Below are 12,981 nucleotides of genomic sequence, written 5' to 3'. Positions count from 1 at the left end.
ACGTGGTTCCAAATTCATGGCACTGAGAATTCGGATTCTGTATGAAATGAGAAGTAAACTGCTTTCTCATAAGACAGGAAAACATGGTATTTACTTTCTAAGAACACAAATCAAAAGGTATCTATAAAAATTTTGTCCCTCCACAATCAAATATTGGACATCAAGGCTGGAAACACAAGCACAAAGGGTAGAAAAAACAAAAACAGGAGGGCAATAAACATGTTCTTAATGTCCTCGCGCTTTACAGAATCACTAACCCACCGTTTTGCTATCACTTCAGTACATTCAACTCGAAATGTACATGTTGCTACTAGTTGAACTGTAAAACTTAAGGGGCACAACATCCTACCCGCTACGTATTAGCAAATATAGTGTGAAGCATGCGCCTTGCCCAATTAGAAACGCCTGACCAACATTTTTCTAACCAACCGACATATAGACGCGATGCAGCTCAGAAAAGGCAGACTCAAAAGGGAGTATCCAGCCCCATAATACAAATTTTTGGAATCAAACAGGGAATTTTCCACCTAATTATAAAACAGACAAGTACATCCAACCACTGGAGAAGAAAATCATGGGTCGTGGCAACTCTTGAAAGAGATTAAAACATCACAAGACTCGTAATCAGTAGTAGAAAAATGCATTAAATTAGACAAGCAACACCATTAGCATATTTATCCTGTATCCCACAAAAGATAAGTTGACATAAAATGTAATGAAGCCATCAACGACATTCCAAGATCAACTAAAGTTTTCGATTGATAACTTATCTGGTGCTCTAAGCAACTGGAATGACACATTATCTAGTCCAGCGCATAACTATGTAGCCTAAACAATTGGGTAATAGGAACTTGCCATGTAACACAGCTAACCAATTAAGTCAACATACCGAAGCTCCCTGTCTAACAAATCCATCAGTCCACAAGAAACCAGAATGATTGAGAAATTTACGACTTCAAATGCCAAGAATCTGCAAAAACAAAACATGTGGCAGTGTTGGCATTGCTAGCCGGAAAAGCTTTTCTTGGGTTAATCACAAATCCAACTGACAAGTCCTCTTCACACTTCCATGCTGAACAAACCCCCACTAGGAAGCTCGGGTTCAGCCATGAGTGGACCCTTTCACCTCACCTTAGAACTCGAGCATCTCCTCCTGTACAACACAAGGGCAAATACAGGGGGGAAATGATTATGTCATCTTCAAGGTGTCAACTACCACTATGATTAACGCTATCCATTTACGAAGCTATCAACGAAGTGCTTATAGCTCCACTGCTATCAGTTAAAAACTCTTGATTCAATCTCTGTAAGCCTACTTTTCAAGTTAAAGTAAGCATATCAAGTTCTAGAATTCGCTTCTAGCATTTTGTTCTCAGTCAAAAACAGATCAAAAGGTGCCCAATATTAAAGACACAATAAAATAATACAGCCGAAACCAAACAACACAGATATTATATGCGCAGTAGATTAAACACTACGATAGAGAGCTGAAAAGTTCCAGAACATCTAGCAGATAATTGTAAGCACGCCGAATTAAGAACTACACTCAATAAGCAAACATTAAATAAGAAGGGCATCTAGTATGCCTTGAGCATCTAGCACGCCTTGAACTAATTATTAAAGACTAGCAAAACAGATAGTGCAAACTACTGGGATTTAAGCAACCCAACCATTCCCAAAGTGCATCATCCAATTTGAGCCACTCTCCTGGTGCTGGGAGCAAGAAATCTTCAGAGAACCTCATGAGAACAGCTGGACATGCTCGCTCACAAACAGAGATGAAGACTTGGCAGGCAACTAAGGTGTTCACAATCACTGTTGTTGGGTTTGTCGGGCCTGAGAACCGCCATAACTACCACCATAACCACCAGGACCATTTGCTTGAGGACCCCCATAATTTCCAGAAGTTTGTGGTTGCTCTGATCTCCATGATGCATTTCCATACCCAGAATTTCCATTTGCATCACCATATCCACTCCCCATGTAGCCGCCGCCGCCGCCACTACCCTGTAGTTCTGCCCCGCCGGGACCACCAGCATTACTGTTTGAAGCACCCCCAGAACGTCCTCCAACAGCACCATACCCAACTGGATTCACATAAGATCCATCATTTCCACCATAACTACCGTACCCATAACCTTGATTCCCATACCCAGTGGCTCCACCAGGAGATTGACCAGCAGATGCTGAACCAGGACCACTGCCAGCACCAGCACTTGAAGCACCCCAAGAAGCAGCACTCCCATAACCCATAGCACTATAGCCAGATGAACCTTGACTGTTCCATGAACTTCTGGGTGCCCCAGGAGGACCGCTTGCATAGCCAGGATTTGGAACATTAGGATTCCCATAGACCGCACCAGCAGGTCCCCCATAACCAGCACCAGCTCCAGTATAGCTGCTATAGCCACCATAACCAACACCATTACTGGCAGGACCATATCCATATCCAGCTGCATTATAGCCAGATGACCCATAAGGAGGAAAACCACCTCCAGTGCCTTGAGGCTGCATATACCTATTTGAATCCATTCGACCATCATATGAGTTTGTGTTGCCACCAGATCCACCGTAGCTCTGGTAACTGCCACCCATAGAGCGGCCACCCCCACCAGGATTGGCCTCTTTAGGAAGAGCTCGTTTTACTTCAACTTGCTTACCATTCAAATCGTGGAATGTTCTCTGTAACACCCGGTCAACTGCATCTTCAGAATCAAAGGAAATAAAACCAAATCCACGAGGTCGCTGGGTGCTCTGGTCGTACATTATTACTACATCAGTTACAAGGCCAAAGGCTTCAAAATACTGGCGAAACCCATCGTCAGTTAGAGTAGGAGGCAATCCTCCAACAAATATCTTTTTGGTCCGAATATTTCCACCACTGCTGGTGTTTCTAGCAGGATTCAAGTTTCCAGCCCTGGCATTCGTTTGCTGCTCCTCTCTTGATAATGCCCTCTTTGCCTCAACCTGATAACCAAAGCAACTGGTTGGAAGGCAGGAATAAAAATTGAAAGCAGGAAACTCGTTCATCATGCAGAATTCCCAAGATATCTTATCTGATTACAGTCCTCTAAAACTTGTATAAGTAAATTCTTCATGTATGACAAGCCTAGTAATCACTAAAGAAATAAACAACTCTCACAAAGGTGTAGTCTATATGCATAAACTCATGTTATAAGACAAATTGATTTGTCAAAGATCCGATCTTTAAGGATACGTGGGTTGGTGTCACAATCTCCACATCAACATAAGGTCACAATCTTGACACAAAACTGTTCACATAAATCAGTATACCTGGTGCGCTAGCTTGTCAAATCCTGGTACAGTGCAATACAAAAATAAAATTCAAACCCCACTAAATAAATATGAATAGCTTCTTTGACAAACCTCTATAGTTGAGCAATTAGAAACAAGTAACCACAAGCACAAATAACACCACTTCAAACAATTTGTACTCACTGAAAAGCTACCTAATAACAAGAAGCTGTAGTAATATATTGAGTTATTCAGTAAATTAGCTAAATACGTGCAATTTTGATTTGCATGTCCTATTCAACAGCATTAAAAGGCACATACCCACCCCATTGAATACCACTGCAATATATCACATGGACTCACTACCAGTGTCTGAACTGCGGAGTCTATAGGTTTAACTCGCCTGAAAAAAGAATTATCATGCGAGAACACCAATCCAGAGATGGGATCATATATGGAAATAGGCTTATTGCCGTTGATTAACATTTCTATAATTTATCATAAGACAAATCAAGCTCTACTACATCTATAATGTCGATAAAACTAGTGCAAATTCAATATGCGAAACTGATTCAAAGAAGACACAGGGTGTTCAAAACCCATAAGGGCCTTTCTATAGCTTTCAATTCAAAAATTCACAGGAGTCGGTTTCTCTGTTTCTTGTCACATGGAATGCAACCTTAGAGGCAGAATCGCTATAAGATGATCTCCGCAGTTGTTTTTTTTTATTTTCTATTTCCTTTAATTGACTCAATTGAGCAACTCAAAAGCAGCTACTGTATTAAAAAAACCCATTTGCAAATACAACTAAATTAATTCAAAATCAATCTGAAACCAACGGCCAGTAACACCGTACCCAATAAAATTGTTACCATAAAGCAGGAGCTCAAGAACCCTAATATCACACTCCAAAATTGCAATAACTATATCTCAATACAACCAAGAACCAGAAAAAATCAAACCCGAGAAGAAAAAAAAATATTGCCGAAAAAGCACAAAAAAAGCCTTAGAGAATAAAAAATAATAAAGAATAAAAGCTTTAACTCACCGTTCTACCATCAATAGTGTGCGTATCTTGAAGAACCCTATCGAGAACGGAAGGGTCTGCAAAAACGACAAAGCCAAAGCCTCTAGGCCTGCCTGTAGTCTTATCTTTCATAACGACAGTCTGCAAAACGTCGCCATATTGCGTAAAATATTCCCCGAGCTTCTCCTCTGACGTCTCCCATGAAATCCCCCCAATAAATAGCTTTCCCTGATCTGAATCCATTACCTGTACTATTATTTAGATATGTAGATATAGCTATAGATGAGCCCCTCCCCCTCCCACTCCCTCTCTTTGAACTAGGGTTTTTCTTGGATTTTCAATTTTGGAGGGCTCTGAGCATTTTTGGTGAATTTTTTTTTTTTTTTTTGAGGGTTTGGTTATGGTGGCGACTTTTTGAGAGAGAAGTTTTATGGTTATAGGGAGAGGGAGGGAAGCATGATAATGTGAGGTTATGCGGTTTGGAGGGTCCAGATTTGTTTTCATTCGCATGGACGGTTGTGACTTGGTGTGGTGGTTTTTTTTGGTTTTGGACGTGTAACCTTGTCGTTTTTTGCAATTTAATACATCATGTTACCAATCGTTGCTGCGGGCCATAGGAGAACCTGAATTTACGAGTAAATTTTAATTACAATTGAGTCTCGAAAATACAAATTAATAAATCCTAGAAATAAATTTTTTGAACCAATCGGAATAATAACCAGATAAAATAAGATAAGATAAATAAAATAAATAAAAATAAATTGCGAAACCAAGTAACATCATTTTAGCAACTAATTATCTATGTCTAGACATAATAAGGAGAAATTCAAAATTTAAATTAGGTTTCTGAGATGCCTAGTTTTTTATCTTGAGTGATTAAAAATAAAAATTATATCTCAACTCAGTGATACTAGTTTACTCAATAATACTAGTTTTTACTCTGATTTGAATGAATAGATAATTTTTAATTTATTTAAATTTAGACAAAACTTGAAAGTAAAATATCTGATTTTAGGTTAAATATTATTAATAAAACAATAAATGATATGGCTAAATCATTTTGCTCAAGTCAACAAGGTATTATTTATCAAAATAGTATTTCGTGTGTTTTTTCTTGTTTTACTATTTAAAAATATAATTTTTTAATTTTTTTAATTTTATCCTTTAATTTCAGATTATTTTAAAAATTATGATTCATAACTTTTTTATGTTAGATTATATATTAATCTTATGAATTTTTATTTTTTATTTTAATCTTTAATATCAAATTAATTAAAAATGAGGGCTTCATAATTATTTTAATTTATTTTTTATAAATTTATTTTAATTTTATTATCTAAATCTAATGCTTGAATATTTTTTATATTAAAAAAATAATTGAATCGATACATTCCAATCTACTCAAACCTCGACCCAAAATATATAACCAATCTCCACCTTGTCCTTTCCTATGAGTTGTCTCACTCTCTTCTCTAGCCCACAACAGACCCACCGACGGCAACTAAGCAACAACAATTTTTTCTAGTTTTAATGTAAAACTGTTATTATAAATTAAAATAATAAAATAATAATATTACCCGTATAAATAGAACAAAATTAGCCTAGAAAACAGGGTGCATTAGTGTTTTTATTGCTATTTGCACAGTAAAATCACCGAGCCTTTGGAAGCAAAAATTTAAACAGAATGTTTCAACCTTTTCAAATTTAGAATATGATTGAAAATATGTTGTTATCACTTTTCACATAGTTTTTTATGTTAAAATATATATTAATAATATTTTTTATTTTTTAAAAATTATTTTTGACATTAATATATTAAAATAATTTAAAAACACTAAAAACATATTAATTTAAAATTAATAAAAACTTAAAAAAATTTAAATTTCATGGGGTTGGCGCAAATACGCATGGATTCTTCGGCTATATTTAAAAATATATTAAAATAATTATTTTAATTAATTTTTGATATTAATATATTAAAAAAATTAAAGAAAAAAAAAAAAAAGTTGGTTCTACCGCGCGCTAGGCGAAGACAAAAGTAGCTTCATCGCTTTCATGTGTTCTCTCGTCTCAGGCTCCCTTGAATATTATTAATGGTAAAGCCATGCAGTTCACACGCCCATGGTCCACCTAGTCCCGACCCACCACCACCACTTCTAAACTACAATCATTGAAGGCCAACGTTCCTAATATTTTCAAAACCCGTTGGAGCACGAAATGGTTTTCAAATCCACTTGACAGCCTCCTTCTCCTTCTCCTTCTCTCTCTTTACTTTTAGCCAATCTCCATCTCACCATTAACAACATCCTCGAATCCTTTGAGGTTTCTCTCAAGCTGATGGGATGCTTTCTTGGCTGTTTCTGCTTGTCTTCTAGGAGAAAGCGTAGAAAACCGGCTTCTAGAGACCAAGTATGCTTACTTCTTTTCAATTTTCTTTTCTTTAATTACCCTTTTTTTTTTACATTAAAACATATTACCATCTTTTTTATTTTTGATGTAGCAGAAACTTGGTAGGTATGAACCTCTAGATTCTGTTTCTACAGATTTTGGCACAGCAGGAAATTCCATAACCTCTGAAGCTGAACTCAGGTCGCTCATTAATTCATCAGTCCCTGTAACTCAATTTTTACCATATTCTCCAATCATTTAATTTTCTGTTGTATTTTTCAGTGCTGTGGGTCTCTCTTTTTGTATTTATTTTGTGCTCGGTCAAGATTGGTTTCTTTGGTGAGTGTTTTTTTTTTTTTATTGACAGCAAAGGACCTAAGGAGTCATTGAACTATAGGGTTAGAAAGAAGGTGAGCTTCAATTTGAATGTCAAGACTTATGAGCCAATTCCAAAAGAGGAGTGCAGAAATGATTACTGGGAAAGTGATGAGGAAGAGACTGACAAAGTTGAAGCAAAAGAAAGACAATCTTCTTCTCTATCTGAAGGGGATTCATCCGCGTTCAAAATGGCATCTTATCCATCGAATTATAGATATAGAAACTGCGTTGACAGTTATGATGAAGAGTATGAAATACCACATGAAGAAAGTGATTTGGATGATGAAGAAGAAGAATTCGACGAAGAAGATGATGATGGTAACAATGGCTGCGATATAGATGAATTGAGAGTAAATCAAAAGGAGTTATTTGGACAATTTAGCTCCTTATCTGTGAGCTCACAGAAAAGAAATTTTTTGACAAGGTTGAGAGAAGAGGGGACAACTGAAAATATAAAGCCCCTAGGTGATTCAAATGAAGGAGGATTGAGATCGCGCCAATATGTTCATTCTGTGCTGAAACCAGTGGAAAATCTCAGTCAGTGGAAAGCAGTGAAGGCAAAGGGGGCACAACCACCAAAGCAACAGAGGAAAGAAAATGTAGCATCTGAGCAACACCCACCCCTTACTTCGCTCTCGAATATCGGTCACTCCACAGCTCTCATGCAAGAAATTGCAGTTGATGCTAGCCTCTCAAACTGGGTAGTTCCTCCTGATTCTTACCTGAAGAAAACTGCATCCAATGATGTTGAGACCAATCCATCAAAGAAAAGCATGTTTGACAGTACATATCCATGGAGAAATAAAGAAGATACGAACATTTGAGACATTGCCAACTTGGAGACCTGCTAAGAAAATTCCATTTTTTTCTCTTCAAGGTAGTGATAAATTCAAAAAAAAAGAAAAAAAAGAAAAAGAAAAAGAAAAAAGAAAAACACATGGATCCAAGCTAGAGACCAATTTCCTGGAAATCTACCTCAGGCGAGAAAGCAAAAGAGGTTGTTGGTTCTCATATGAGGCTGGGATGAATCTGTCCATGGAAACGCAGCAGGGGGGTTGCTCTTGTTATTTTCTGTAGCCTATGCTGGGCAAGTGTTGGAACAATTTGGGATGATGCGATCGTGTCTCTGTTTCTGATTTTTTGATCCTCTTCTTGGTGTTGTTTTGAGTGTAAAGAAGGTGAGCTTTAACTGTCTTGTTCCTCGACATCATTATTTTATTTTCCTCTTTTTTTTCAGTTTACTGTTGTCTTAGAATCAGTACTAGCTGAACAGCTCAATTTCAATATCATCATTCTCAGTTTCTCACTTTCACAATCATTAAAGTATATCAGAGTCTGGAGGATTACCTTCCAAGTCAATCCAAAGACATACAGAGGTCAAGGAGGCACATGCCAAATACATTCTAGTGTTGTTTGTAGTAGAAGACAAGAAGTGGTGGTCTGTAAAGGTTCTAACGATGAAACCTGTCTTCCAGTACTGGCAAAATGGACAAACACTTCCAAGAACTGTTCAAGTCGAGGATACTCCTATATTAATCTACAAGATCCCAATGTTTCGGTTTGCGCATACAAGTCTATATCAAGAATTAATCATGACGAGTTCTGCCGAAGTTGTCGTTAGTTTGTGTTGTACATCTTATACTTTAAAAAAAAAAAAATAATTAAAAATATTTTAAAAAAATTTTTTTTTTTTATTTTTAACATGAATTTATAAAACATCCCATGTGTATTATTTTTATTATAGCTTTTGTTTTTTTCCCAACAACAAAAGAAAAAAGAATCTCAAAACCAAATACCTTCTGTTTTTTGCACTCAGTTCACAAACAATTACTTTTCAAACCTTATTTTGATAGAAATTAAAATGATATATTTTTTATTCATGCATATCTATTTTATTTATTTTACATATAAAAATTAATCTCACAATAATTTTAATTAAAATATATATCTTTAAATTTGGTTTTTTTTAAAACACAATAAAAGTGTTTTTTTAAGTTATTTTTTTAAATATAACCATAAAAACTAACACAACACCAAATACATTTGAAACCTAAAAGGAAATTGAGCACCACAAGTGCCACTCATCCCTACACATTACATGCATCATGCATGAACACACTAGAAACCTAAAAGGGAATAGAGCACCACAAGTGCCACTCATCCCTACACATTACATACATCATGCATGATCACTGGGTTCATCACAGGAAACTTGATCCTGTAAACACGCAGCAGTATGCAAAAACATAGGTGGCATGTAGGATTAGGAATGATGGGGTGGTCACGAGAGTGAAGTAAATGTAACTTTAATCGTCAGAGTGTTATTCATCTCTTATATACAATCATATGTCAAAAAGCAAAAATGTTCAGTTTTAATTGATATCATATGACATCTCATGTGAGCTAGATCATCTTTATTTCTGTCTGTTTTATTTCCCAGAAGAAGATCCACCAATTCAAAGCTGCTTGTTTGAGAACTCACCACAAAAGAAACCACCAAAATCCCTCTTTAAATTTCCCTTCGGCAAGCAGCGCCAAAATGTGTTGACAAGGATGGCAAGGTGCCTCACCTACAACAAGAAGTTGGAAACCAATCCTCTCACACAATTATCATGCTGTGGCTGGAGTGAATACCCTACCAGCTTATCCAGCAGAAATCTACAAATCGATGTACTGATGATATCTACATTATTGTACATGAGCAAGAATCTGTACCATCCTCTTCATCAGAATCACCAACATCACTGCAGCCACAAATGGAAAACTGGAGATTGAGGGAGACAATAATAGTCAATTAACATTAGATCTATGAACGGAAGATAGTCAATGCTCAGATAAATAACATCACAGGCTAAAGGGTTTATTGTGGACACACGTTGGTGTTAAATTTTTTCAATTAATTATGATTCATGAAGGCAACAAAGTAAATTTGAAGAGCTCAAAAGGTCACCTAATGCTTGGAACTGACCGCAGATTTAATCAGTTGAGTGTTTCACTGGTTCGTTAAAATAATTGGACTGTTAAAATATGTGTTATCTACAGATGTTTTGATCATAACACCAGTTCCTTCCACCCAAATCAATACCACAGTAGAAAGCAGGTCGATTTGAGAAGTTCCAAATGACGCAACAATAGAGACATTACCATTATAACAGGGGTTTCCTACAGATAGAAGCAACGGGTTCCTGTTCCAGAGGAATAAATGACTTCAGTATTTTTATTTTATTTTTAGATTCTTTTCTTATCTCGACTTTCATTTTACTCGGATCCTTCTTATAAGTCTCACCCTCGATTTTAGGGAGGCATATTGCAATAATGGCTACTTTTTGAACATCAATTAAACATCGTAACATGAATCAGCAGACTTGCACTAGATAATACTTGACAATACAAAGTGAGATGTGAGGGACAGGTTGAATCATCCACCAAATCAGATTGGTTGACAAATACCAAAGTGTAGATTTCTAAATCCACACTCGAACTGCACTCAATCAGCTGAAACAAAGTGGTCTCATCAAAACCCACCAGAAAACTACTATTAGCCACCTTCTTTTTGTGGGAAGCAATGGAGAGAAACTTGCTGATGGTACTAAGAAAGGAAAAAAGAAGAAGGAATAATGTGTCATCTTATGAGAAAATTTTGTTTCCTAATGGAACCTTGCAAGGATACTAGACAGAGGGAAAGGAAAGTCTGATACTAGATTACTAACAAGATCCACAACATAAATGAAAGCCAACGGAAAAAATCAAGTGCTCTTTTATCAATAGCTAAAACTTCAGTGTAATCTTTATTTCTCCCTTTTTTGATAATTACTTTATCTTATCATAACTGGAGTCCAAATAAAAGTAACGTTCTTAGCACAAACCACTTCTTTCATGAGAAACAGAGGTCACATAACGTTCAATCAAACTAAAATGACAGTAAATGAGCCTGAAGGTTGAATGATGTTAAACACTGGATAGCAAACAGATCATTTGATAAAAACTAAGCACAACCAGCTTAAATAAAAATCTAGGTTTCACAGTAACTCCAGCAAAAGATTAATCATTTTTTTTGAAGTTTCCAACATTATAATGATAATATTCATTCCTCCTCATTGCTAATAAAGTTGATAGCATATCATTTGCTCCAAGTGGTCTAGATAATTTGGTCCCATTGTTATTGTTAGATGATGTTGAACGAGCTTGTCCTTTTGATTCTAGATGGAAAAGAGATAGGCAAGAACTTAAGCGATATATCCATTGCAAAACACAACAGAAGTAGCTGTTCAAAGATTACAAGAAAATTGGCTTCATAAGTGATAAATAAGGCTTCCAAACTAATACAAAGTGATTTGTTATGTTCGGTAAATGGGAGTGACCAAGAATCAAAAAAGGAATACAGACTCGAGAGGGTCAAGCTCTGCTCATACCACAACAACTTGACTCTCTTCAGCCTGTTCCTTAATTAGAGTTCATTCCCGAAATACTTGCATGGTATGTGTGGAACTTGCCTAACGTTCATACTTCACAGAGATACACTTCTCCTCAAATTGAGGAAAAGTCTAAAAACTCAAATCCAAAAAAAGTCATCAAAATGCTCGGAAATAACTTAAAAACCGCCAGGATAATTTCACCCAGCATCTATCAATTAATCTGAAGCTTATCTGCTCATAGATGATCAAGCATTGCCAGATCATATGCCCATAAATGCACTAGCCCAACAACTTTTCTTTTTGATGATTAAGTCACAACTAGTTTCCAAAACTGAAAAACTCACAGCTCAATTTGTGAATCAAATACCAGATAACAACAAAAGCAAAGCTAGAAAAGTAAAAAATGCCAAAACTCAGCCAAGAATTATGAAATTACCTGGGTTCGAATTCTAAAATCTCCACAAGGTTATTCCCGTTATTATCATTCCACTGAACTTTTCTCCTGACTTTGTCTGAATTTCTTGACATTCCACCTTCCCTAGGAGGCAACAAAGCCTTGAACTCACTATAATCTTCTCCATTCTCTTCAACATCCTCCTCAACCTCTCGAGAGTCTAAAGTCATCATCAAAGGCTCGTTTTTTGATCCATTAGCATCCTTACCAACATCCTTTTCCATTGACTATTACGAATTTACACCACAACCCAAAAAAAGCACAAACAATGCTATCAGAAACCAATTCTAACAATCAAAATGACATTTAACATAAATAACACCAGACCAGATTTCCAAACATCAAGAATTAACAAACCCTAACCCCAAAATACAAACTTTTTGCGTGGTTAAGGTTGTTTTGATAGGGTTTTGATCAAGATAAAAGGTCAACGCTCATTTCTTACACGATCAAGCTCTGAATTTGGTTAAGAAAATATATATTATCAAGAAATCTAAAAGAGAAGGGATAAAAAGGAGGAGTCATCGAGAGGAGGAGGAGGAGGAAATAACATTGCTTTCCTAAGAAAGCGACAGAAAGACTGGAGCTTTGAAAAGAAAAGAGCTTTGTTAAGCTAATTGATATTGATAGTTAGCCGTGTGAATAAGGAAACGAACAATTAGACAGAGAAAACAAGATTAATCGTTCTAAGAAGTAAATCAAACAAGAGAGAAAAGGAAACCATTTAAATTAATTTTTTAATAAAAAAAAAAAGAAAAAAACCCAAGATTGATTTTTTTGAGGTACCCAAAACATAGAAATTCTTGTTTGCTCTCTTATATAAATTAGACAAGACTCCTCAAGACCCTTTTTTGTTTTTTTCCCCCCTTAATTATTACTACTATTGGTCTATTATTATTTTTTGAAGAGTGCAAAGGAGAGGAGATACGACGGCTGTCAGTGATTGACACGGGCGACCGGACCGTGAAGTGGTTGATGGTGTACGTTAGTTAAATCTCGTTATGATATAGTTATCCACGTGGGATATTGTGATTAGTCAAGGGTCTTGGTGATGCCTGAAGTGG

General features: G+C 36.2%; 3 protein-coding genes across 5 annotated transcripts; 1 reads left to right on the top strand and 2 right to left on the bottom strand.

Moving 5' to 3' along the window:
• Nucleotides 1–718: 718 nt before the first annotated feature.
• On the bottom strand, nucleotides 719–4,734 carry LOC105129419 (heterogeneous nuclear ribonucleoprotein 1-like). Of its 2 annotated transcripts, XR_843067.1 has the most exons (3): nucleotides 4,304–4,734; nucleotides 1,671–2,967; nucleotides 719–1,153 (listed from the first exon to the last, which is right to left on the bottom strand). XR_843067.1 is itself a non-coding variant. In XM_011031467.1 (2 exons), exons 1-2 carry the CDS (start codon nucleotides 4,523–4,525, stop codon nucleotides 1,813–1,815), a joined length of 1,377 nt encoding a protein of 458 aa, XP_011029769.1. In that variant the 5' UTR covers nucleotides 4,526–4,734; the 3' UTR covers nucleotides 1,388–1,812. The 2 variants fall into 2 exon arrangements, 1 of the variants encoding a protein (XP_011029769.1); XM_011031467.1 differs by lacking the exon at nucleotides 719–1,153 and having other exon boundaries at nucleotides 1,388–2,967.
• A 1,709-nt stretch (nucleotides 4,735–6,443) lies between these two features.
• LOC105129418 (uncharacterized) lies at nucleotides 6,444–8,349 on the top strand. Of its 2 annotated transcripts, none has more exons than XM_011031465.1 (3): nucleotides 6,444–6,691; nucleotides 6,783–6,871; nucleotides 7,038–8,349. In XM_011031465.1, the coding sequence occupies exons 1-3, from the start codon at nucleotides 6,620–6,622 to the stop codon at nucleotides 7,870–7,872; spliced, it is 996 nt and encodes a 331-aa protein (XP_011029767.1). In that variant the 5' UTR covers nucleotides 6,444–6,619; the 3' UTR covers nucleotides 7,873–8,349. The 2 variants fall into 2 exon arrangements, with proteins under 2 accessions (XP_011029767.1, XP_011029768.1); XM_011031466.1 differs by having other exon boundaries at nucleotides 6,445–6,691; nucleotides 6,786–6,871.
• A 976-nt stretch (nucleotides 8,350–9,325) lies between these two features.
• On the bottom strand, nucleotides 9,326–12,720 carry LOC105129417 (uncharacterized). The gene is made up of 2 exons (XM_011031463.1): nucleotides 11,900–12,720; nucleotides 9,326–9,792 (listed from the first exon to the last, which is right to left on the bottom strand). Exons 1-2 carry the CDS (start codon nucleotides 12,139–12,141, stop codon nucleotides 9,732–9,734), a joined length of 303 nt encoding a protein of 100 aa, XP_011029765.1. The 5' UTR covers nucleotides 12,142–12,720; the 3' UTR covers nucleotides 9,326–9,731.
• Nucleotides 12,721–12,981: the final 261 nt, after the last annotated feature.

Source organism: Populus euphratica, unplaced genomic scaffold (assembly GCF_000495115.2).
Source record: "Populus euphratica unplaced genomic scaffold, PopEup_1.0 scaffold18.1, whole genome shotgun sequence".
Taxonomy (NCBI): domain Eukaryota; kingdom Viridiplantae; phylum Streptophyta; class Magnoliopsida; order Malpighiales; family Salicaceae; genus Populus; species Populus euphratica.
Note: the sequence above shows the minus strand (reverse complement) of the source record. Positions and strands in the feature narration are given on the sequence as shown.

Coding starts and splice junctions, on each gene's coding strand:
- LOC105129419 (XM_011031467.1), bottom strand. CDS start 4,525: ATGGATTCAGATCAGGGAAAGCTATTTATTGGGGGGATTTCATGGGAG. Junction 2,968..4,303: donor ACACTATTGATGGTAGAACG/GTGAGTTAAAGC, acceptor TTTGGTTATCAG/GTTGAGGCAAAGAGGGCATT.
- LOC105129418 (XM_011031465.1), top strand. CDS start 6,620: ATGGGATGCTTTCTTGGCTGTTTCTGCTTGTCTTCTAGGAGAAAGCGT. Junction 6,692..6,782: donor AACCGGCTTCTAGAGACCAA/GTATGCTTACTT, acceptor TTTTTGATGTAG/CAGAAACTTGGTAGGTATGA. Junction 6,872..7,037: donor ACCTCTGAAGCTGAACTCAG/GTCGCTCATTAA, acceptor TTTTATTGACAG/CAAAGGACCTAAGGAGTCAT.
- LOC105129417 (XM_011031463.1), bottom strand. CDS start 12,141: ATGGAAAAGGATGTTGGTAAGGATGCTAATGGATCAAAAAACGAGCCT. Junction 9,793..11,899: donor ATTTTAGAATTCGAACCCAG/GTAATTTCATAA, acceptor TTGTGGCTGCAG/TGATGTTGGTGATTCTGATG.